This window comes from Lycorma delicatula, chromosome 2 (genome assembly GCF_047948215.1).
Source record: "Lycorma delicatula isolate Av1 chromosome 2, ASM4794821v1, whole genome shotgun sequence".
In the NCBI taxonomy this organism is placed as follows: domain Eukaryota; kingdom Metazoa; phylum Arthropoda; class Insecta; order Hemiptera; family Fulgoridae; genus Lycorma; species Lycorma delicatula.
The window spans coordinates 10,107,436-10,130,827 of NC_134456.1; the positions used below are offsets into that span (position 1 = coordinate 10,107,436).

General features: G+C 28.9%; 1 protein-coding gene across 3 annotated transcripts in view; it reads left to right on the forward strand.

Annotated features, from left to right (window-relative positions):
• LOC142320111 (uncharacterized) overlaps positions 1 to 23,051 on the forward strand; it is a 470,415-nt gene extending 447,364 nt beyond the window's left edge. For all 3 annotated transcript variants that reach the window (XM_075357791.1, XM_075357793.1, XM_075357792.1), the window contains 2 exons: positions 10,461 to 10,511; positions 22,625 to 23,051. In XM_075357791.1, the coding sequence (XP_075213906.1) occupies positions 10,461 to 10,511; positions 22,625 to 22,744 (171 nt within the window). In that variant the 3' untranslated portion in view covers positions 22,745 to 23,051. The remainder of the gene's footprint in view (positions 1 to 10,460; positions 10,512 to 22,624) is intronic.
• The last annotated feature ends 341 nt before the right edge of the window (positions 23,052 to 23,392 follow it).

Genomic DNA, 23,392 nt, shown 5'->3' on the forward strand with positions numbered 1-23,392 from the left:
ATGCGAATAAAAAATACTTTGTAAGAATTGTTAAAAAAATGTTTCTCTAAATTCGCAATTACACTTTTTTTAGTTTTATTTCTTGAAATTAATCGGTAAATTTATCTTGAAGTTGTAAACTAAAAAGCGTTTTATCAGAAGGAAAGCGACTATAATTTTTTGTACATCCAGAAGAAGTAATGTTATAAATGTATTTTTCATCGGAGAAACCTACCCGAGATTTCAATCGTCTATAAAGCTTTACGTTTAGCTAAAATAAGTTAATTTTTCAAATTTCGTAAAAATAGGTTATCTCTTTACATTAATCGAGACTACAGGGACAACTGGAATAAACAAAACCATTAAATAGTCCAAAAACCATTTGGCGCTAGTTTTGTATGGAACGCGAACGTAATGTGAAAATAAAACCAATCTTAGGACAAGCTTGCTTATCAATACGAAGATATGTATAATACCGCGCTTAAGGATATTATATTATTAATATAACCTCCTTGAACGCTTGAGCTCCTTATTCATGTCCTTGAACATCTCCTCATCGATATTGAGCCTTGACCAATAAGAACGGTTTCTTATTAATAAAAGAAGAAAATTTAAGAACGGGTGGCAGAATAACAAGAAAGATCTCATAATATACATACACTGACTATAACCAGATCGATCTTTGCAAATCGGAATCCGGATAAATGAGAAATTAAAAAAAGGTTTATCGTACGCACTGGCTATTTAATTCTAATGTTAAAGGGTATATCACACTTAACAGAAAACGAAAATTTAAAAAATAAATGGATTTCAGTAACGTTAAAAAGTATTGAGATAATATGAATGTAATAAAAAAGAAAAAACGGATGCAGTAATACGTACGTAAAATCCAACCGGTAGAAATTAAATAAAAGAATTAGAATTTATAAAATTTATCCAAACGAAATAAAGATATACTTTTACCCTATTGTTTTATAAAAAAAAAACATTATTTAAAAACTTACAAAAAACATGAGAAATAGAGTTAATTGTGCGTTATAAAAAAATATCATTTCTTAAAAATTACAAAAAAATGGAAAAGTTACATTTAATAGAATAACACTTAGTGACAATCAATAATTAAAACGTATCTTTAAAAACATTATGTCCAGTTTAAAAACATTTTAAATTTATTTTTCATTTAACGTCGATAGTTTATTAGCACGTAATCGTTTTAAACAAAGAATCTGCCTAGAATTGTATTTTTTTTATCGCTCCATCCAGTAGATATCAACAGACAAACATTCATCAGCTTTTCGTCAACGGCCTTGGACGTTGATCATTATATTACAATTCAATGCTTGACCGATTAATGTGTTTCCATCAATCATTTCAGAAATGAATTTTATAATTAATTTAAAACGAGGATAAATTTACGTATGTTTTGTGCTACGAGATATATAAAGTTACTTTAAAAACCCATTAAAAATATAGATCGATAAAAATTCATTTCTTGTTGAAGCAAAATGTCTTTTTATTTGTTTTTTTTTTTGAATAGTATCTTAAATTTACTAAATAGTGTACTAATCTTTTTTAACATTGCTTAGTACGGATGCAAGCGGTTCGGATAGTTGGACATTCATAAAATCGGATTTCAGATAATCAGCCTCAAACTGTAATTAGTTTTGACGTCGTAATGTGACGAGAGAATGCAGTGTATATTCAATATTGCAATTAGCGCATCACATACGACGCATACGCCCTTTATTTAAATATATACGTTGCCTAGGTAACACCACATACGCGTATACTCCCCGCACATTAAGCAACCCATCTACATACGCCTCGACCATTCCAAAACTTTCTTGTAGTATTTTGAATTTTGTAAAACATTCGGTTTATGTAAAAAAATAAAAATCCCGATTTAAGAAGCGAGGATAAAATACCAAATTACATTCATTATCGGTAGCGTTCGAGACAGTCAGCTTTTGTTTACACACCTCAGTTTAAAATGTACACAACAAATAAGAGTAGATGTGCACAAATACAGAGCGCGCCGAAACCAATAACCAGAAGAAACAGGGAGTTTAAATCTTCAAATTTTGAACTACGTACAGGATAAAATTCAAAACCTATCGATAGAACATAGCCTGATCTTTTGTAGTAATAAAACAAACAATCTAACGAACGGGTGGATTATTAAAGAATTTAATTTAGATTACGATATGGAAGCGATAACAGAATACAGAAACGAATTTAACACTCCTACAAAGGGATATTAAACACTAAACGGCAGCATAATATACAGATGAAAAAACAGGATAGTATAAATCTTAATTTTAACTGGCTCCAGCTCATAAAAATTTAATAAAGAACACATCGGAAGGTCGAGTACTAGTTTACGGAAAAGATTAGGTATATGACGAAAGATTTTCTGACGTCAACCGACTGAAAATGTTCACACATATTTTTTCATCTACACATACTTTTTGATTCGATGATTTTTTGGCAGAAATTTTTCTTATGGACCAGTACGATCTCAAAATGATATTAATAGTGGAAAAAGGGTACGGGGATGTTATTAATGAGTTCTCAATATACGTTTCAAGTCCCCCGATCGGATCTCCAGGAGCGGACAACTGCGAGAAGGAATTCGGCTACTTTCAACGGAAGAGTACACAAAATTGCAAGCCGGAACAAAAAGTCTTAATGAAAGTCGGCGAGCTTGCAATTTTCGAGAAAGAATGTCAAAGAATCCAGATTTTAGTATCGGCACCAGCGGTGACACATTGAAAAGACAACGGCTACTCCTGTAAATCAGAAAGATATGCGGTGTATTTGTCAGGAAAATCAGAACAATCAAGCAGCGGTGTGGCATTCAAAATATCGAGGGAATGAAAAGATGCAGTACATAAATAAAGACCGGCTGGCTAGCGACAGAATCACTCTGATGATATTAAACACAAATCGGTGAAGCTCAATATAATTCAGTTATATGCTCCAAAATCAGAAGCCGATGAAGAAATAAAAGAGTTTGATAATCGACTTGCCTCATGCTATAGCTCGCTACCGTTGAAAGAAATTATAATCGTGCAAGACGACTTTAATGCAAAGGTAGGCGGTAAAGAAACGGCTATAACAGTGCACGGTAGCTTTGGTCTTGGCGAAAGAAACGATGGCGATGAACGCCATCCAATTCTGTCAAGAGAAGATAGTTCAAATAACCGATACAAAATTTCGGCAGTATCCTCGTAGGCTGTTTACGTGGTTCTAACCGTACGCCAGATATCGCAACCAAATCGATTACGCCTTAATTTTAGAAAGGTGGAAAACGTAATTCAAGAAAAAGAAAAACATTTCCCGGCGCAGACTGCGGGTCAACCACCAACTGTTATGTTTCTTTCTTAGAGTCAAACATCATTAAGTCTCAGTTAATGCGGTCACTATAAGGTACAACCAATTAATACCTTTGCTGTACACCATCGGTAAATTACAGCTTCGGAACTACCTAATCTCGACAATGGATTAGGTAGAGCTGAACTAGAAAGTGCTTTTAGCTTTTAATCGTCATTTTGCTCGTCATCTCGGGGATGCATTTAACGCTTCCAGAATCAAAAATGAATGTGGAATTGCAGACTTTTTACAGGTTCATGCAAAACGCTGATAAACATCAGAAATTATTTTTTGGTGAAAATCGTCTTTGGAAGAACAACAGATAACAATAATGATAATGTTATATTGTAAAAAGTAATCTTAAAAAAAAATTTAATTTTTTTTTATATTATGCTGAAAAATAAATTATAATAAATTTTAAAACGTTGAAAGCAATGAACGTTTATTATTATTCATAATCTGTGGTGTAATTTGTTCATTTATATTCAATATAATTATACCATAGATATATTGTCCTCTTGACACGACATAATTTCCTTTTTTATAGTAAAATCACACACACACATACATAAATATATGTTAAATGTAGTAGTCTAAATGGTTATTTAAAAAAAAAACAATGCATATTTCATAAAAATTAATTACAAACAATTCAGTTATTACCCTAAATATTTCTTCTTTTCTTCTTACATGCGCAATTTTAATTTAATTCTTTAATTTTTTCTTTAATGTACAATAATTATAAAGAGAAAGGATTTATTTATATAATCAAAGATCAGAAATAATACGAAAGGTTATATTGTTTGGCTGTAACAAATCTTTATTATTACTACTTGTATAAGCTATATTTATTTATAGCTTACTAAATGCATCACATTCTTTTCTATTAACTTTACATTATATAACCAAAAATAAAATAAGTGAATTACTAAACATATTTTCACTTCCTAATAGATTAAATGAATCAATAATATTATTTTAATAACAAGAATATCGATTGTAAACCTCAATAAAGACTAATATTTTTTTGCATTTAACTTTATTTTTCAATTAAAACCATAAAATAAATAACCTAGTATAAACACTTTTTCATATTTTTTTTATATAGTGTCAGTTATGATAAATAAAACAAAAAAAAAATCAGGTAAAACAGATTGCAAAACTTTTCCAGCCTTGTCCCTTATTTTCAACAAAAATTTAAAATTAAATTATTAAACAAAATTAGGTAGTTAGGTAACATGTATTCAATCTTAAATAAAAATTATAAGTATTATTATTTGTTTTTCTTAATGAAAAAAAATCAAAGAATATTTAACGCCGTGAAGTTATTAACTTTATTAAATAAAAATAAGTATGTGAATATTATCATTAATAATATTGAAAAAGTGTTTTTTCTGGTTTGGCTTACCAGATAAAAAGGGTACCAACCTTTTTATTTGCTTCCAAAGAGGAAGCAAATTCAACCCACAATTATGAAAAATATCAGAATCTTTAGTAAAATAGTTTGGATCTGATTTGACCACCCTCACAAATGACATTTTTATCTTAAAATCTATGCGGTAATAAAAACTATATTTGAAAAACAATCAAAATTCTTAGCAAACAAATTTGGTATTCGGTTGAAACCTTTGACCGAATGACATTTTAGTCATCAAAATTATAAATAATACTTACAGTAAACTTGAGCTACCTCAAATTCATTCATAGCGTTCAGCCATTAGGATAGGTCCTGTCACAGCTGCTGTTCTCCACCTTCTTCTATATTTTGCTAACCTCTTTATTTCCAAATATTTTCTCTTTTCCATAATCCCAACCGTCATTTGAATCTCTCCTTCCGTTCACCAAGCCTTCTATCGCAACCACTAATAAAGGCCTTTTCATACAATATTCTAGCCAATTCTTTTTCCTATATTCAACCGCATTCAGCATTTTCCTGTTCTCTCCGATTCTACTAAATACTTCATTTACTTGATGGTCTTGCCATCCGACATTTATCATTCTGCGCCAATCACACACATATCTCGAAAGCTTCAATTCATTTTCTGTCTGCCTTTCTCACCGTCCATGTTTCAGCTCCATAGAGCACCACACTCCAAATAAAACATTTCATTATTCTCTTAACGCTAAATTTAGCTTTCCACAGAAGTCGTTCCGTTTTATTAAATGCCTTCTTACTTCTTGATAGTCTTGTTTTAATTTCTACTGTGTAAGTCAGGTCATCAGTTATAAAGTTCCCTCAGTAAGGAAATTTCTTCACCTGCTCTTAAGCTTCATTTCCTGTCTTAATCTCCATTCTCTCCTCTTTTTTTTACCTCAAATAAGATTTTTAATAACAGCCACAACTTATAAAACAGATAAAATATTAGAAATTATTAAAAAAAGTTCATAAGTCAAGTCCAATGTAACTTTTTTAAAAAAAATTCCCATTTAATTTACATTAACACTAGACACAGTTGGATTTCTAATCTTGAAGTTTAAATTTAAAAAAAACTGATATTTTATGTAAGGTTCCAACTCAATCTCCTTGTTTTTTAGGCTTAAAAGGTTCTAACTCAATCTCCTTGTTTTTTAGGCTTAAAAGGTTCCAACTCAATCTCCTTGTTTTTTAGGCTTAAAAGTTTATTTATATGTAACTTCAATCGATAGACTCGGTTGGGTCAAGTGTTACTCAACAAAACTAAAAAATTATAGTTAAAAATAAAACTGGAGTACCGTGTACCTTTGAGCCTTCAGTCACCTTGAAGTTGGGATATACATAGCTAAATAACAACTTTCGTGGTCAATGGGTGTTTGAGGTATGAGACTAAAATTGTTTAGAAATAATTTTAATCCCTCTACTACTAAATGTGAACTTTGGAATTTTAAAAACATAATAAGTACTTTCATTGTACTTAAGCTCAACTTTATACTACCACTATAATAATAGTCAAAAATTAAAAATGGTGAAAATTACCCATCATCTTTTTCACGTGTTCATAATTATTTACCATGAATATCTTATGCATAAAAACTTTTGTTTCATTTTCAAACAATTTATTTTCAGCCAGTCCAGAAATATTAATCAAAATACTAGTACATATTGATCTTCTGGAAATTTCTATAACTTTTTGTCTTTTTTGGACTAAGAAAATCTTGAAAATGTTGACAATTGCAAAAATCTTTACACCCAAAATGGTGGTTGCTCACTTATACTTGGTCGTTTACATTTTCTTTATAGCATACTGCTACAGCAGCTATAGAAATATAACCAGAGAAGTAAAAATGAAAAAAATTGTTTGATTAAACATCTTATTTTACATGTTAATAAAATAATATTTGCTGAAATGTTTACCAAATAATAAATATCAGACTTTTCTGTGTAAGATTAGAATTGAAATAGTCAAATGATTTCTCAAAAAACAGAAGTTATACAGTTTTATGTTAAATCAATATTTTGAGGTGTAATGTTAAATCAGTGCCTGCTAGTATATATACTGTAACAAAAACATTACTGTTAAGTGGAAAGTATAATCTCTTAGGGACAGGAGATATTCAATTTTTCTTTTTTTTGCCTAAAATAAGTATGTAACTTACAATGATACAACTGAACTTTTCTTGAATTTTCATAAAATCTAATCTTTGCTGATAAAATTGAAAATTATTATTTTAATGATCTTAATTATTTCTTTATCAAAACAGAAGTTCTATAACACTGGCCAATAATGGAAATGTTTTGAGCTCAAAAATAGCTTATTCTTAAGTATTTCTACCTGCTGAATTAAAAAAATCACCATAAAAATGACTGATTAACTCTTGATTTAGAAATACAATGGCATGTCATTTTTTATCAGATCTAAATTTTTAGTTTAGCGGTAATTTTGTTTTTGGAGTTGTCACACCTGTTAAATGACAAAACACAATGTTCTCCAGCTGTTTGTAGGTTATAAATATTATTACTGTTGCTGTGAATGTGAGTTTCATTGTGTTGTAATTAGATCAGAATTTCTGGTTTTTGAGTGCTTTTGAAGTGAAAAATTGGTAAATCAAAATGCCACGAAAATGTGTAAATTCAGTGAATAATTTTTGTAAAATTTTTGTCACAGAAACACAATCTAATACCTCTTGTGAAGACTGCCTATCAGCATTACTTTGGTATGAAGGTAGGGGGCCAGGATAAGTCATGGGCTCCACATATATGTTCCAACTCTTGTTCAGTTATACTAAGAGAATGGCTGAAAAATAAAACATTATTTATGGCTTTTGCTGTTCCCATGGTTTGGGAGGAGGCTACAAACCATACAGATAACTGTTATTTCTGTTTGACTTGAACAGTCAAACTGTTGGAACTGTTTTGGAACAGTTCAATACCTTAATCTTCCATCTGCTATTCGATCTATTCCACATTCAGATAATTTATCAGTTCCTACTCCACCCCAAAATTATGAGCTTGAAGTAGAAAATGAAGGCAGTGTGGAAGAAGAAGAAGAACCCAACAAGCCTTGCACATCCCACAACTCTGATTTTGACAAAAAGGATGATAAACCGCACAGACTGTGTGAAGCGGAATTGAGTGATCTCATTTGAGATCTTGATTTGTCGAAGGGGAAGGCAGAACTTCTAGGATCAAGACTACAGCAATGGAATCTTCACCAACATGATGTCAGGGTCATACAGACATCATCATAGGGAACTTCTTTCTTTTTTTTTGAGAAGAAAAACAATCTTATTTTTTCCTGTGATGTTAATGGCTTGATGAAATGTTTGAATTTGAATCATGATCCAACTGATAGGAGGCTATTTATAGATTCCTCCAAGCTTAGTTTGAAAGCTGTATTATTTCACAACGGCAACCATCAACTGTCTTCCTTCTATTCCTGTTGATCATGCAGTTCACATGAAGGAGACTTACGCAAACATGGCAATCCTCCTAGACTGACATCAAATATTTCAATCAAACAAGCTGAACAAAAGTAGAAAATCTGTGGCGATATAAAAGTCATCGCTGTACTCTTAGGAATGCAACTGGGGTACACTAAATACTGCTGCTCTTTATGTATGTGAGACAGTAGGGATAAGAAATCACATTATATTCAAACAGATTAGCCTGCAAGAAATGTTAACTCTAGTAAGAAAGAAGTCATTGCTGAGCCTCTTGTTGACCCAAAAGATATTCTTCTTCCATCCCTTCATACAAAGCTGAGTTTGATGAAAAATTCAGTCAAAAATATGAACCGAGAAGGACAGGCTTTTAAGTACTTAAAGAGACAAATTTCGTACATTAAGTGATGCAAAAGTTAGGATGGTATTTTTGTTGGGCCACAAATTTGACTAGTTGTAAAGGATCCTGCGTTTGATTGAATTTTAGGGGGAAAGAAGAGGAAACTTGGGAAACCTTAAAGGGAGTCATTCATGGATTTCTAAGCAACAGAGATGAAATTACCTTCAGTTGGTGACAGTACTTCTGTAAAATACTATCAGCTCGGATGCAACATGTCCCTTAAAATTCATGTTCTCCACTCACAGCTGGAGAACATTTTCTCCTAGTTGTGGAGCTCAGTGATGAAAGTGGGGAAAGATTCCATCCGAATATTTCTGTAATGGAACAAAGATATCAGGGCTGTTGGAACAAAGCAATGCTTGCGGATTACTGCTGGTTTGTATGTAGGGATGTTCTGGAACTCACTTAAAAGAGGAAAGGCAGAAGACAACAATCTCATGAAGCCACCACATGATTCTCTTCTTCAGACTCAACCGACTGTCAGGTGTTCTTCCATCAATTAAGAAATCTTACAATGAAACTGTCATTAAAAGAATGTCAAATGGACTTTTTATGTTGTTGGTATATGTAATTAAATTGTTTTCTCTTAATCCATTAAAATAAAATACTTCCACCTATTGTATATCACAGAAATTAGAGCTAATAAAAATTTTTCTGTGTCATATTTGTTTTTCTCAACCCATAATTAGTAAGATCTTACTCCTGAAATGAAGGAAACATTAAAAAAAATTCTTTGTTGGGTAGTGTAATAATTTGACAAACAGGTTAAAAATTAACACAAATTCCATTTTTATTAAGATTTAATTTTAAAAAAAGACTTAAATTATAACAATTTAGGTTACTTTTTAAATAAATATCTTGATTTTACACTGTACCTAAGTTACTACACTCTTTATATAAAAACACCTCTTGCATAAAAAGTAACATATTATTATTAAAAAAAAAAAAAAAAGGTAGTAAAAAATATTTCATGTCAATAGGATAAAATTTAAATGCTAAAGTTTATAGTCATGAACAGAACTTGTTTAATGGTAGGAATGAATTACCTTCTATTCTGGTAAATTTAGAAAACATGATTCTTCCATTTCCACTCTAATACTTCAATAAGTTTATAAATAAGATAGTAGAAAATTTTCAAAAATTTATAGGGGTAGTTGGGGTTTCATGAAAATTAAACCACTAATCTTTATAATGATGCTATTTTCAATGACATTACGTCTGATAGAATGCAATACATTTACAAGTAACACATTTGCTAATTCCAACCCCTTTTGTAACACCACATCCTCCCACTAAACTCCAACCCCTCATTTGATATTTTCAAAAGTGTAATAGAATCAATATCCCTCATACAAAAACTATTTCATGAACACAGAGTAAACAATTTTTTATATAATGTATAAAACTAGTTACAGGTCAACATGCACACAGAACACACAAATATGTACACAAGTAAATAAAATAGCAATAAAAATTTACTACATTTTTGTGTCAGAGATCTTAAAACATCAAAAAATATAAAAATTTTGAAGGTTCTTATGTGACTGAAACTAATGCTTAAGTTTTTTTTTATTTTTTATACACATACTATTTTTAATAAACTAGCAAAAGTAAAACATCCATTTTGAACATGACACTTGCATCTCAAAACCATACACAAACATTTACAAATACTGCTCATGTATTATTTCCTCATCATCTATCACTCATTATGCATTTCCTCAATATGTATGTGCACTCTCTTTCTAACACACACACACACACACACACACACACATAAACAAACAAATGTATTCATGAATGGAAATAGGTTTACAGAACATTTATTAATGATAAATTTTTATTTTGACAGAATGGAGCCAAAGTAGGAATTGTCCAACAGAAACTTCAGCTCTTCCTCAGGGTAAAATAAGTTATTCATTATTTAATTGTTTATTAAGCATAATTTAACAAATATTAAACTAATTGATATATTCTTCTGCATGCTCAAATAAATATACAAAAAAGACAGATGTAAATAAGATATAAATTTAAACAAGACAAATTTACAGTAAGTAGAATTAATTCATCTAAATAGACCTCCATAGTGAATTGGTAACATATCTGCTTTTTAACTAGAAAGGTTTGAATCTCAGCCAAATTATGCAATATAATTAAATATAGAAACCAAAGCATTAACGATGTTTAGATTAAATGGTTCAGTTAACTTCATAATAACAGTTATTTATTATTTTTTAAAAAAAAATAATTTAGGTTGGTGGTATATGACACAATAATAAATGGGAAAAAATGTCATTTATCACATCTAAAATATAACATTCTATAAAAAATAAATAAAAGGATGGATGCGATTGTCCCTAATACATCTTTTATTAATCTTTTAAAAAACTAATTACTGCATGAAATATATTTAAAAAATAAAAATTATAACATTTAGTGTAAAGGATTAGGTTAATATATTTTAGTAGTATTAAGTAAAGATAACGACGAGGAGAAATAGGAATTTAAGATAAGAAAAAAGGAAGATTAAACAGAGAAGAAAATATTTATTATCTTCAATCCAATAAATATATGAATAAGATACAAAAAAAAAAATAGACAAAACTTGAGCTAAACAGTAAAAAACTGAGGATAATATCCAGGATATTATACACAACCAGAAAATCTAAGTAAAAATATGTAAATCGCTTATAAATAATACAAATTACTGTGACATAATGATGAAAGAAAAATAATAAATGTTGGTTAGGGCCACAAAATGAATAGGTATAATTAAAAAAAAAGAAGAAAGACTAGTTATAACTTTTGCCTAAGTAACTTTTACCATAAGCAGTAGTAATACTATTATTGTGTAACAGTAGTTTAATTGTAGAACAACAAGCCCATTAGCAACTAGGATAACTACTTATTTTGAAACTATTTAATAGCAGCTAGACACTATTCATACAAGTTATACATCATCATATTCCACTTCTCTTTTTTTTTTTGTTGGAAGAGGGGGAAAACTTTTATAGGTACCATGCAGTTTCATACCTCATAGTAGTGTGGGACTCTCCCTTGCAAGCCTACCCACTGAAACCCCTTCGCCTCTACAACATGGGATGCCGAGCCCACCTTACAGTATTATCACAGCACCCCAAGGGTTTTGCCTCCATCTGTGCCTCCACTGTTGGCCCCACGCCCCCAACTTGTTGGGATCCTGAATTTTTTTTTATTTATTTTTTTTAACTTTTACTTCTTGAGGCCAGGAACCTACCCGAACAAAGACTCAGAGGTGTTAATTCGACTCTGGACATCATTTGCCAACTTGGTTTGGATAATCTTAACCAGGATCGTGGACACTGCATGCCACGATCGTTCACTCAGAAGCATAGTCCCAGTAATGTTCTATGGGGTAAGCACGCCATTATATTCCACTTGAAAGTGAAAATGTGTAGACAAAAACGTTTTTCCCAAGTATCTAATATATATAAAAAAAACTAATTTCATTCATAAATTATCTTATAGAAAATATCAGACTTTCTTTAAAAGTTCAGGAACAAATTATTTTCTTTCTATTCCTCTGGTACGTAATCTTTTCTAATAGAAACGCTTTCAATAAAAATCTTAATGAGAAAAAGATTAAAATTCCATGCATTGAATCAAATGGTAGTGATGTAATTACTAAGTGATTATAATAGCTTAAACTGTCACAGTTTCCTACTGAAATGCAACCTGGCAGATCCTACTTATTCATATGATTTATATGTCAGCTGTCAGTGCTGACAAAGATTAAACATGTTTCTACTTAGTAACATTACTAATTTATCTTGCATACTGCTACTTTATTAAAAAATACTAAACAACAATAATAAAGGATTTTCAAATTATCATACTAATTTAAAATAACATCAGTAAAATAGTGCCTCATTCTCATGCCTAAGGGAGAAATTTAGGAATGATATTTACGTAATAAACAATTGGAGTTGATGGTCATACAAAAAAATATAAAGAGACGGAAACTGGAATGGAATGGATATGTTACAAGGAGAAAATAAACTAAAGGTGTACAAAAAATATAGATTGCTTCAATAAATCTACAGAGATCAAAATACGGCTACATAGTGGGACAGAATCCAGAAATTACCTAATGAAGAAAAACACGATGCATCAGCATGCAAGGGATAGCTGAAGATGGAAAAGAAACTCACTATTAAAATAACTCCTGGATATACATTAACACTGAGCCATTTGATAAACAATTATTGGAATAAACTAACAAAAATAGTAAAAATTCAGAACTAGTTGTACATTTTGATTATAAAACAATCATTAGTTATTAATATTAATCTAAATATTTTATTTAATTATTAATTTGATGACCTTATTTCTAAAATAACAAATACTATTCCACATGCACATGCCTACACACAGAAAGTAGAAAAATTCATAAATAACATAAAACCAATTTTCATTTTTTTCTCCCAACAGAGGTTTTTAAAATTCATCAACAAATTTTAATCAATAAAATATAAACAACTGTCAGTAGCTTCTTAATCTATTCTTTCTTTTTGTCTTTCTAAATTATAAACACATGTTAAGGAAACAGGGCAGTTGTAAAAAAAATAATAATGATAATGATAATGAATGATCCAATCTAAACATCATTTCTCAATTTTCATTTCAAAAACTTCTAATTTTAAACATTTCAGATATATGGTCAAGTATAATTAGGTGTATACTTTTTATTAATGATGATACAAATTAAATAAACAAATTTACTTTTAGATTTTTAATCATTACAAACAGTTTTTGAGTACTATCCATTAATAACAAAAAATAATAAGATAGTATACAATTATAATAATTCTAAAAATGGGAGAATTTATAATAAAAGAATCCTTAAAACTTAAAAAAAAAAATTCCATTTAATATTATTAGTTGAATAGATAACTGAATAAAGATCAATTTTATGAAGGCAAGTGAGATGTATCGGTTATTTTTTTTTTTCATTTGTGTAGTACCAATCACTGATTTCTAGTTTAAATTACCTTTTGCCCAATTCCTAACAAAGGCCTGTCACTTTTCCAGCAATTTTATTCATTTTTGTCTTTTTTATTAAAAAAAGGTAAAAAAGCATATTCAAAATCATTATAGTAAAAATAAAATTTTTATGTATATAAAGAATTAATATATAGCTAGTATTAAAATGATAAGCATACAGTGCATTTTACATAATGCCTATGTAATATGCAGGCAGAAGCTTTTAATAAATCTGTCCCCATAAATCTTTGAATGGTAATTAGAAACAACTGACATCATATCTGGATTTTAAAGATAAAACTAATAAAGGACACATCAAAAAATAATTTATACACAATTTATAAAAAAAAGTAAATACATAGGTTAAACAGAATATACAATGAAGAAAAGCCTGATAGTGAAATTCTGAAAACACATGCTTAGAATGAAATCACTGAAACTTACATAGAATGTAAATGAATTCTAATGAGTTCAAAAGTCAAAATAATTCCAAACATCTAGGCAAAGTGAAAAATATTTTATAAAATAAAGAAACATAATTTCATAATATGATACAACTCATTGTTAATATACTGAACTGAAACATGAAAAACATAAGAAATTAGAAAAAAACAATCTTGTCTTCAAAAGGAAAATATTGAGTCTAAAAATATATATATATATATATAAATATAACTAGTTGTATTAAATCTGGATAAATCTGCAAATGAATGAAAATGTATTACAAAAGAAACTGCTGTCTACTCTTCCCTAGGAAAAACGAGAAATTAGACAGCCAAGTTCAAATGATAATCTAAAAAGTGAGTTTTATTTAGTATTTTAAAATAGTATGTATAAAATGTTACCTGATATGCACTTTAGCTACTAAGCTTAATGTGAAGCTGTCAATCCATTAGAACATACCAAAAATACACTGGCTCAACAACATCCTCGCTCTCATCCGTGCGTAAACATCTTCAACTTGGACTTATCAGGATTAAATCTATAAACATAAATATTAATAAATGGATCAAGGATAAGGAAAACAGGTGGACAGAAAAAAGATGTTCTATCTTTAAAATAATTTCATTAAAAGAAAAAAAAGAAGAAAGCTCATGGTCTCTGCCAGGTGATGAGCACCCATTCCCCATAACCCTCTGAATGATTGGAACATTTTTATCCAATATAAGGGAAATAGGTTACTGATCAAAATTTTATATAAATTAACTTAAAAATACAAGCTCCAATAAAAACTGTTTTTCTCCAGAAATTAAAGAGCCATCCTAAAGTAAATATGTCGTTTCTAAAGGGAAAAATATCACCCATCCCCAAATTCTGTGGTGAAATATAGGTATGAGAATATGGAATCAGTGGGAATTTAGATTCTATGTGAACTATAAATATAAACTGTCCCCATTATAAAAGTTAAGCTGTTGAGAGAGCAACAATTAAAATGGTAAAGAGTTGAACCCATGAAAGAAGCTTTTCCAGGCCAAGACTCATTTTAGAGCCAGATTAATACAAGAGCCAGTACTCATATTATACAAGAAAAAGATGAAGAATAATTTTATTATTCATTACCTATAATACCTATATTTACTATTTTACCTATATTTACTGGTGATAATGATGATACGTTTTACTGTATAGAACTTATAAAGTTTAACCAGCATTCTAACCTAAAACATTTTCCATGAAAGATAGAAATGCTATCATTCCATCATGCAGAGCAACTCAGTACTGATTTAATTTGCATAAACACATTAAAAAAACTACAATAAAGTTAAGCAGCTTTGTATTTTAAAAGTAATAAAATAGAAATAAAAGATAAATCTGATTAAGATACGTAACTAAGTTATCACATACTTTTGTTAAGCTGTGATAAAAAAAGCTGCCACACACACATACGACATACACACATAACTTAATTTAAAATATTTATCATTTTATTTAAATGTAATATTTTTTGTATATTTAATTCAATAATTCTAACCAAAGTGCGTGTGCATACAGTCTTTAATTTGTGTGGGAGAGGCGGCATAGTGGAGACAGTCACCACTAACTAATCTAATGTAATTTCACAACTTACATTGAACAAATTTCACTTGTATGGTTGGCAGCTGCTGTAGCCGCAAGGCTTAACGCACCACATACAGAGCCAACCAGGAGATCGAATTTGAGACCCAGCTGGTTTTTTTACTTTAAATATTATTCATTTATTTAATTCTCCTCAACTGTGAAGTCACAACATAGCAGTAGTTTAAAGTATTTTTTTGGGGGGTGGGGATGCGATTTTGCAATAATGTTTTTTAACTTTTAACAAATGTAAAATGAGCCTAAGAAAAATATGACCTTAATTATGTGTAATGTAGAGATACTGAAGGTGACTTTGGTTTAAGTTGAAAATTTAATGCCATCAATATGATTATGGTTATATATATATATATACCAAGTTTGGTCAAAATCGGTCCGGTAGTTCTGAAGATATAAGGTGATTTAGAAGCCAATACTAAACACATATAACGTGCGTGCACGCATACACGTAAATACAATTATTAACATCCAGAATTTCCATCCAGTTTTTTGGGTTCCTTACGTGTCAAAATGTCAAGATCCGGTAAAAACCGCATATGCCCAAATTGGACTGATTACAATACTTTCCCTTCTAGAGCTATAGATTTGCTACAGCGCTAGCTAGACAGGAAAATAAAGGAGAATCATTTCTTGTGATTAAACTAATAAATAGAAAATTTATTTTTTGAACTTCACACAGATTGGTATAATACTATTAAATTAATATCCATTATAATAAAACTATGAATTTGATTTTATAATTTTTAAGTAATACTTTAAAATCAGCTTATGCAAAAGCTTTGAAAACAGATTATTATAATTGCACTGATGGGATTCCTAATTCTCAACACAATGAAAAATGTAATGAAAATAAAAAAAGGTATGTATATAACAAACAATTATGAATGTAAGTAGGAAAATAATAATTTAAATTCTAAAATTATTATTACTCTTGTATAACAAACAGTTGCAGTATTTAATTACATTTGACTTACATAAGAAAATTACATATTTTTACTCATTTTGAATGCTATAAAGAAATATGAAAGATTAGTAAAGGGAACAGTACAACACAGTAACAAAAGGAGAGATTACAATAAAATAACTTTCTCTTTCATCTGGAATTACCACGGATGGATATTCAACAAATCAAGATGTGAACTTTATTTCAGTAATCTCTTGCATAAATGAATTAGCGTATGTATATATAATAAAGAATATAAAATTGATATATTATATGGTGAAATTAATAGAATGGATTAATATAGATTTCATAAATTATAAATTTCCTGCTTCGAATTTGGTTGGTGGTTGTAACTACTTTTTTCAATTTACTCTCTTATTATATCTTATTTCCAACTGTTCTTTTAGCAGTTAAAATAGATGAGATGTAAACCAGACAATTTTTATAATATTCAATAACAATATAAATTATTTTATTCTAAATTATTTAAAAATAATGAAATTACAAATGAATAATATAAAAGGACTGTTGTTTAGCAAACAAGGAAACTGTAAATTATCACAAACCACAAAGTGAGATGTTCACAAAAATGTAATTTTTTATTTATTTGTAGTTAACCAACTTCTTTTTCTTATATTAATATATAAATTATCACAGACATTATCAATAAATAAATAAACCTTTAATTCAGATCTTTAAAAAATATTACATCATATACATTAATTACATCAGGGATCTGTAGATATGTTCTACATGGATAAATAAAGGTAATGGCCCAGCTTTTGCCATCTTAGCAAAAACTGGGCCAGTAAAAGAATACATGTCTATTCTTATCAGCTAAAGTTGCATACACATAAATATAAACACAAGGATAAGTTAACATTTTTAATCTTTTAAATATTTTTGTACACAATAAAAATTAAAACGATGGCCAAAATGTAATTGAACTTTTCTCCCATTCACATAATTAATTTAACAAAATTTTTGTATTAAGTATTATGTGAATGGGAGAAAAGTTCAATTACATTTTGGCCATCGTTTTAATTTTTTTTGTGTACAAAAATATTTGTTAAATTAAACTCTGCATTTAAATGTTCTAATTTAATCGTAATAATTACGCAAAACATTTCAAATGACAGAATTTTGGGCTGTTTTTCACAAAAGCTTAGTTTTTGAAAATACTCAAAAGTTGGTTTACCCACAATAAATTGAAAACATCCTGCATAATGCCACATTTTGAAAAATAAAATAATAAGTACTTTCATGTTTTCCAAATAAGCTGAGAAAGGAAAATTTAGAAAGATTTATATAGTTCCAACTTTATAAGTAGAGATAAATTACCCTTTAACCCTCTGACAAGGATTTAGAAGTAATCCTTTGTAATTTCTCATTTACAGGAAAATTATGCAACATTCATTTCAGGTCTAATTTTTAAAACACTCTCCAACTGAAGAGTACATATAGCATTATTTCACAAAGAAAAGAGCATATATTAATTTGTTTCTCTATAATATTAGTTTTTCTTTCTAAGTCTTTCTTTTATATTAAAAAATGTCCATTATCTGTGCAAATGTACAAATGGAATATTACAATTTTTTCGATGGGAATGAATGATGATACTCAATAATGATTGAATAATCATCCTTCAATAATTCAATCAGGACTGAATAATATCTTCATTTTGATATTTCTGACATGCTGCTATGCAATTGTGTATTCAGCTCAGTAAAAACTGGAAGAGAAAACTACCTCACTCTTTCTTTACCCTTAGCAAGCTGGGCAATAAAATGCATATCATAACCTGGCATGCTTTACTTAACAATAACTTCGCTTTTTTCCCTTTTACTTGTTAACGATACTTCCACTATTATCACTTTTTATAAATACTAAAAACTAAAAATAAAAAAATTTTCATGATGTACAATCCACTTCTGAAAAACACTCTTCCACTTTTTTTCAAAACCATAGATTTAACAAAATACAAGCTCTTGTACATATGGTAACACAACCAAAGTTCAGGATTTTATGTCAAAAAAACTTATTATATTCTACCAAAGTTATATGCTCAACGTGTCAAAATATATTTATGTGATACATAAACACCCATTTAAAATCAATCATTTAGAATTATGTAATTTAGTTACAATTTTAGAACTTTTGAACTGTGAGGCCAGAATATTCTAAATTAAAGAAAAACAAAAGCAGGTTCCAATTCAGAAAAGTGGACAAGAATATATATAGAAGAAGAAATGAAGGAAACTAAGAAAAAATTGCAGGGAAGAACAATTAATCTTTCTGACAGAGACTAAAAAAGAAGCAGGAATTAGATAAAAAAAAATAGTAAAGCCCAGCGTTACCTGCTAGGAACTTCAACTACTAGTTTGGAATTTTGTGCAACCCTGGGCAATCCCACCATCTGATACTAGAAGACATCAAATCAACATTCCATATCGAGTTAGGGCAGAAGCAAGTAATTTCTGTAGTACCACCTGAGGAGAAGTAATGAGGATGTACAGAGTGTTTAGAGAAAAAGGACAAGTGGTCCATAGAGGCACTACCTCTGTTCAGGGTCTTCTTTGTCAGATGAAAGAATTAGACTGAAAGTAGATCGAAGTAATGGAAATGAGTCAGAAAGGAAATCATCGAGGAATTAAAACTACAGAAAATGGATGAAGTAAATAAAACATCAAAAGCAGACGGGAACCAAGCAAGTGTATCTTTATTGGAGAAAAACGTATGCTAGTATCAAATATAAATTTAATGAATTAAAGGAAGACGAAGATTGGAATATACAAAACAGATAATTGAGGATGAAGAAAAGTTTCAATCAAATTACTGATGACTCAAAATTAAAGAAAAACATATATTTCTTCTTTTTATGCATTATATACATTTATTAGTGCTTTATCTTCATTAAGGAATTCTAAAATAATGGATTAGTATAATTACAATTGAAGATCATTAGATTATCAAAATTATCATTATATATTATAAATAAATCATTATCATATAGATTATCAAAATTATATCATAATATAATATTATCAATCATGAAACTGGAAGTAGATTTTAATTGACACATTTTTAAAAATGTTCAGTATTATCAAACCACTCAAATAAATGGTGATAAAAAAACTACGTTGATTGATAAAGTTCTACGAAAAAAAATTATTAAGAAATTGTTGAATATCTCAATTTAGTTTTAATTACACAAAAAAAAAATTAATAATGCAATGAAATTTAGAAACATAAAGAATTGTAGAGGTGGCAAACATTGAAACATATAATAAACAATAATTGAAGATATAAGATGAAACGAATAAGTTGAAGATAAATGATTAAAATAGAGTAAAAAGAAAGAGAGAAGGCTCTTGAACTGATAAAGTGATTAATGAAAAAATAAAATAATTTTAAAAAAGTTTTAGATTATGCATCATATTAAAATAATAAGACAGTAAAAATACGATTCAATAAATCAGGTATCAACAAAATAATAATCTACAAATAATGAACGGTAAAGCCCTTAACCAGGAACAAGGACTTAGACGCACAATACTTATATATTAAATATACTATAAGATCAGAAAGAGATAGTAGTACAACACTCAGAGACCAAACCTGAACAATTATTTTAAAACCACTACTTTCACCACAACTCTTGCTTTAACAATGTTTGAGTCATGAAACGATGATGTAAAGCACATGCATATTAAACTGTTTGTGCCGTAAGAAAATTAAAGAATATCTTTACTGAGAAAGGATAAGAATGACTGAAAGAATATTTTATTGATAATAATAATACATTAGCTAATAAAAATAAATACAAAAATCTTTATTCTTATCAAAAATCTTTATTCTTAACATAAAAATGTACAGATAATGTGAATATAAAATAAATTATGAATTTAAAAAAATAATTATAGATAAAAATAGATACGACCATATTTGTTAATTAAATACAAATGCATAAAATACAAACGCCGATCTCTATGATGGAGTGGTGGCGTTTCAGCCTTTCATTCAGAAGTTATGGGTTCAAATCCCGGTCAGGTGGCTGGAATTTTGTAGTTTTTACTACAAAGTACCATTCCCTTATCCTAAGCACAAGCTTCAAGCTTATGTGGTGAAATCAAACAAAAATAAATAATAATGTCAAGGTAAATACATTAAATATAGAAAATTACTACAACAGAATTCTCATTTCACAAGCCACTATTAAAAATTATTTGAGTATAAATTTTAAATAAATTTAAGTTAAATTATACTCAGTTAAATTATTTGAGTAAGTAAATGTTAAATGGGATAGATTGTAATTTTTTTTAATTTAGTATTTCATACTAATAAAATATAAATTTATAAATTAATATAAATATAAAATTTACAGTTTGTATATTTTATCATTTATTTATTAATATGGAAGCAGTGTGATGGTGCACGTAAAAGATTACTATTCATTAAAATTATAGTTACTTATAATTAGATTTAGGGTTAAATTGACAGAACCAGCTCAGATGTGGATGGCAAAGAATGAACAAAGTTGCCTAAATGTTTTCATGCAGTGTAATCTAAAAAAGATCTACAAATGATCACAACCCCATCAAAAATTAAACTTATGGCAAACATTTTGATACCTTTTGTACTACATATAGAATTGGGCAAAATGATCATATTTCACCAATTTTATTTAATTAGAAAAGTCATTTAGGAATGGAGAAAAATGGCAAAAACAGAAATTAAATTTTGAACAAAAACAACTCAAAATTGTTTATTTAGTGTTTGTCAATAACTTAGCAACTTTTTTCTAATGGAAATGGTAAAACGTTTTTAAGACAGGCACTACATGCTAAAAAATGCATGACTAACAATAACTTGCATAACTAAAAATGATATTGCTAACAACTTTCAAAACGTTTTGGAAGAAAAAATTCCATTTATTTGAAAAAGACTCATTAAATATTTAATCTTTTTAAAGCATTATATATTCTGTAACACTGTTTTATTTATAATGTAAATGTGTTTTGGCAGGGGGGGGGGGTTGGCTCAATGCTAAAATGGTTGTCTTACATCCAAGAGGCTAATGTGTAAATACAGTGGTAAATAATTATATATATTTATGATCTTCAAGGAGACGGAGAAAATGTACAATTAAATTTCTATATCTAACATAGATATTGCAAAAAAACATCTAATCATCAAATCCTACTGCTATGTTACGTTCTACAGACTTAAAAGCATAGACATATATAACACAAAAAATAAATATAGAAAACTAAAACTACAAAACGCAGAACCTGTATAAATGTCCCTTTTGCTGCTGTGTCTTTCATCTACCGGGTGGGTTATTATTTATTTAGTGGCGGTTATAATTATTTTGTTTTATTTATGGACAGAATTGTTAGTTGCATTCTGATCTTTTAGACAGGGAAGAATTTGCTGACCGGGGCTGATTGTGGGAGACTAGACGTGTACGACCTTCATTCTCCTGGCGTGATTCCACTTCAGTCTGTCCCCTGAAGTCCTTTCGGTGCTAGCGCTTTCCACCTAGAAGGAATATGCATTTCAGGGGACCTAGTGTTTGGAGGATGTAATGCGCTCCCCTTTCCAGAGGGACTCGCATTACTGGCTAGGACATAATTGTAAATATTAAGAAAGGATGATGGGTGGTTGGTGAATCTCTTTGATTGACTATCCCTTCCCTCCAACTTCCCATTTTCTACTCTTGTGCATATCAATAATACTTAGAAGACGGAAACTGATAAAGTAGTTCCTTAATATCTGGTTAGACTGCAGCTCGATCTGAAGAAGAATATTTCTTTTGGATTCATGAACCGTAAAATACTCAAAATATTGTATATATATTTTTTGTCCATCAGCAGTATTTTTCTTCCAACTATAGTTACTAAGGGCATAAAAATTGCTACTCAATTCATATAATATTTAATTTTTAATTAATTAAAATATTGTTTCTTTTTTTTCAGTTGAAATTTGCTTTATTCACAAAGATGTTAAATACATTAACAAGTATTCTTGGTTCATCATCAGCAGCAAAAACAGGTCAAAGTATATCAATAGATGATATAAAATATCCTGACTCGTAAAAATAGAAACAAGAATGTGATTATAAAAATATCAAATAATACAAGTATATGACATCATAATAAAAAATATTTATCACTACATATCATAATTTCATAGAAAAAAATCACATATGCGAACACCACATCACTCGTAATCATTTAGAAATCTATTTATCAACAGACTCATTAATATGGAATAATTACAGTAACATACTTTGTGTTTTACCCAACTGATTTTTCCCTATTGATATGATTCTTTTTTTGTATTTTAAGATTAAATTACTCTTTGTATTATAAAATATTTAAAAAATATTAATCAAAATATTTAGGAGCATAAAAATTAACTTATCTATGCTATTGAATAAGAATATAATTACTGTTTTACTATATCTTTTAGTTTGAGAAAACTAAACAATGATAATTGTGTAAAGTTTTAAAATAATTTAAGAAATATTTTATTCATAAACATTTAGTAGTATAATATAATTAATTTGCACTTAAAACATAAAATTATTTTTATGAGACACCAAAAATGAATTTTTTTTTTGTTTGTAATTAATCCATCATTATTACTATAATTCTGAAAACGTTTATTATTTTTTTTGTAAATATGTGTACATTTTAAAAGATAACTACTCCTGTTAAAAAAATATATATAATTAAATTAAA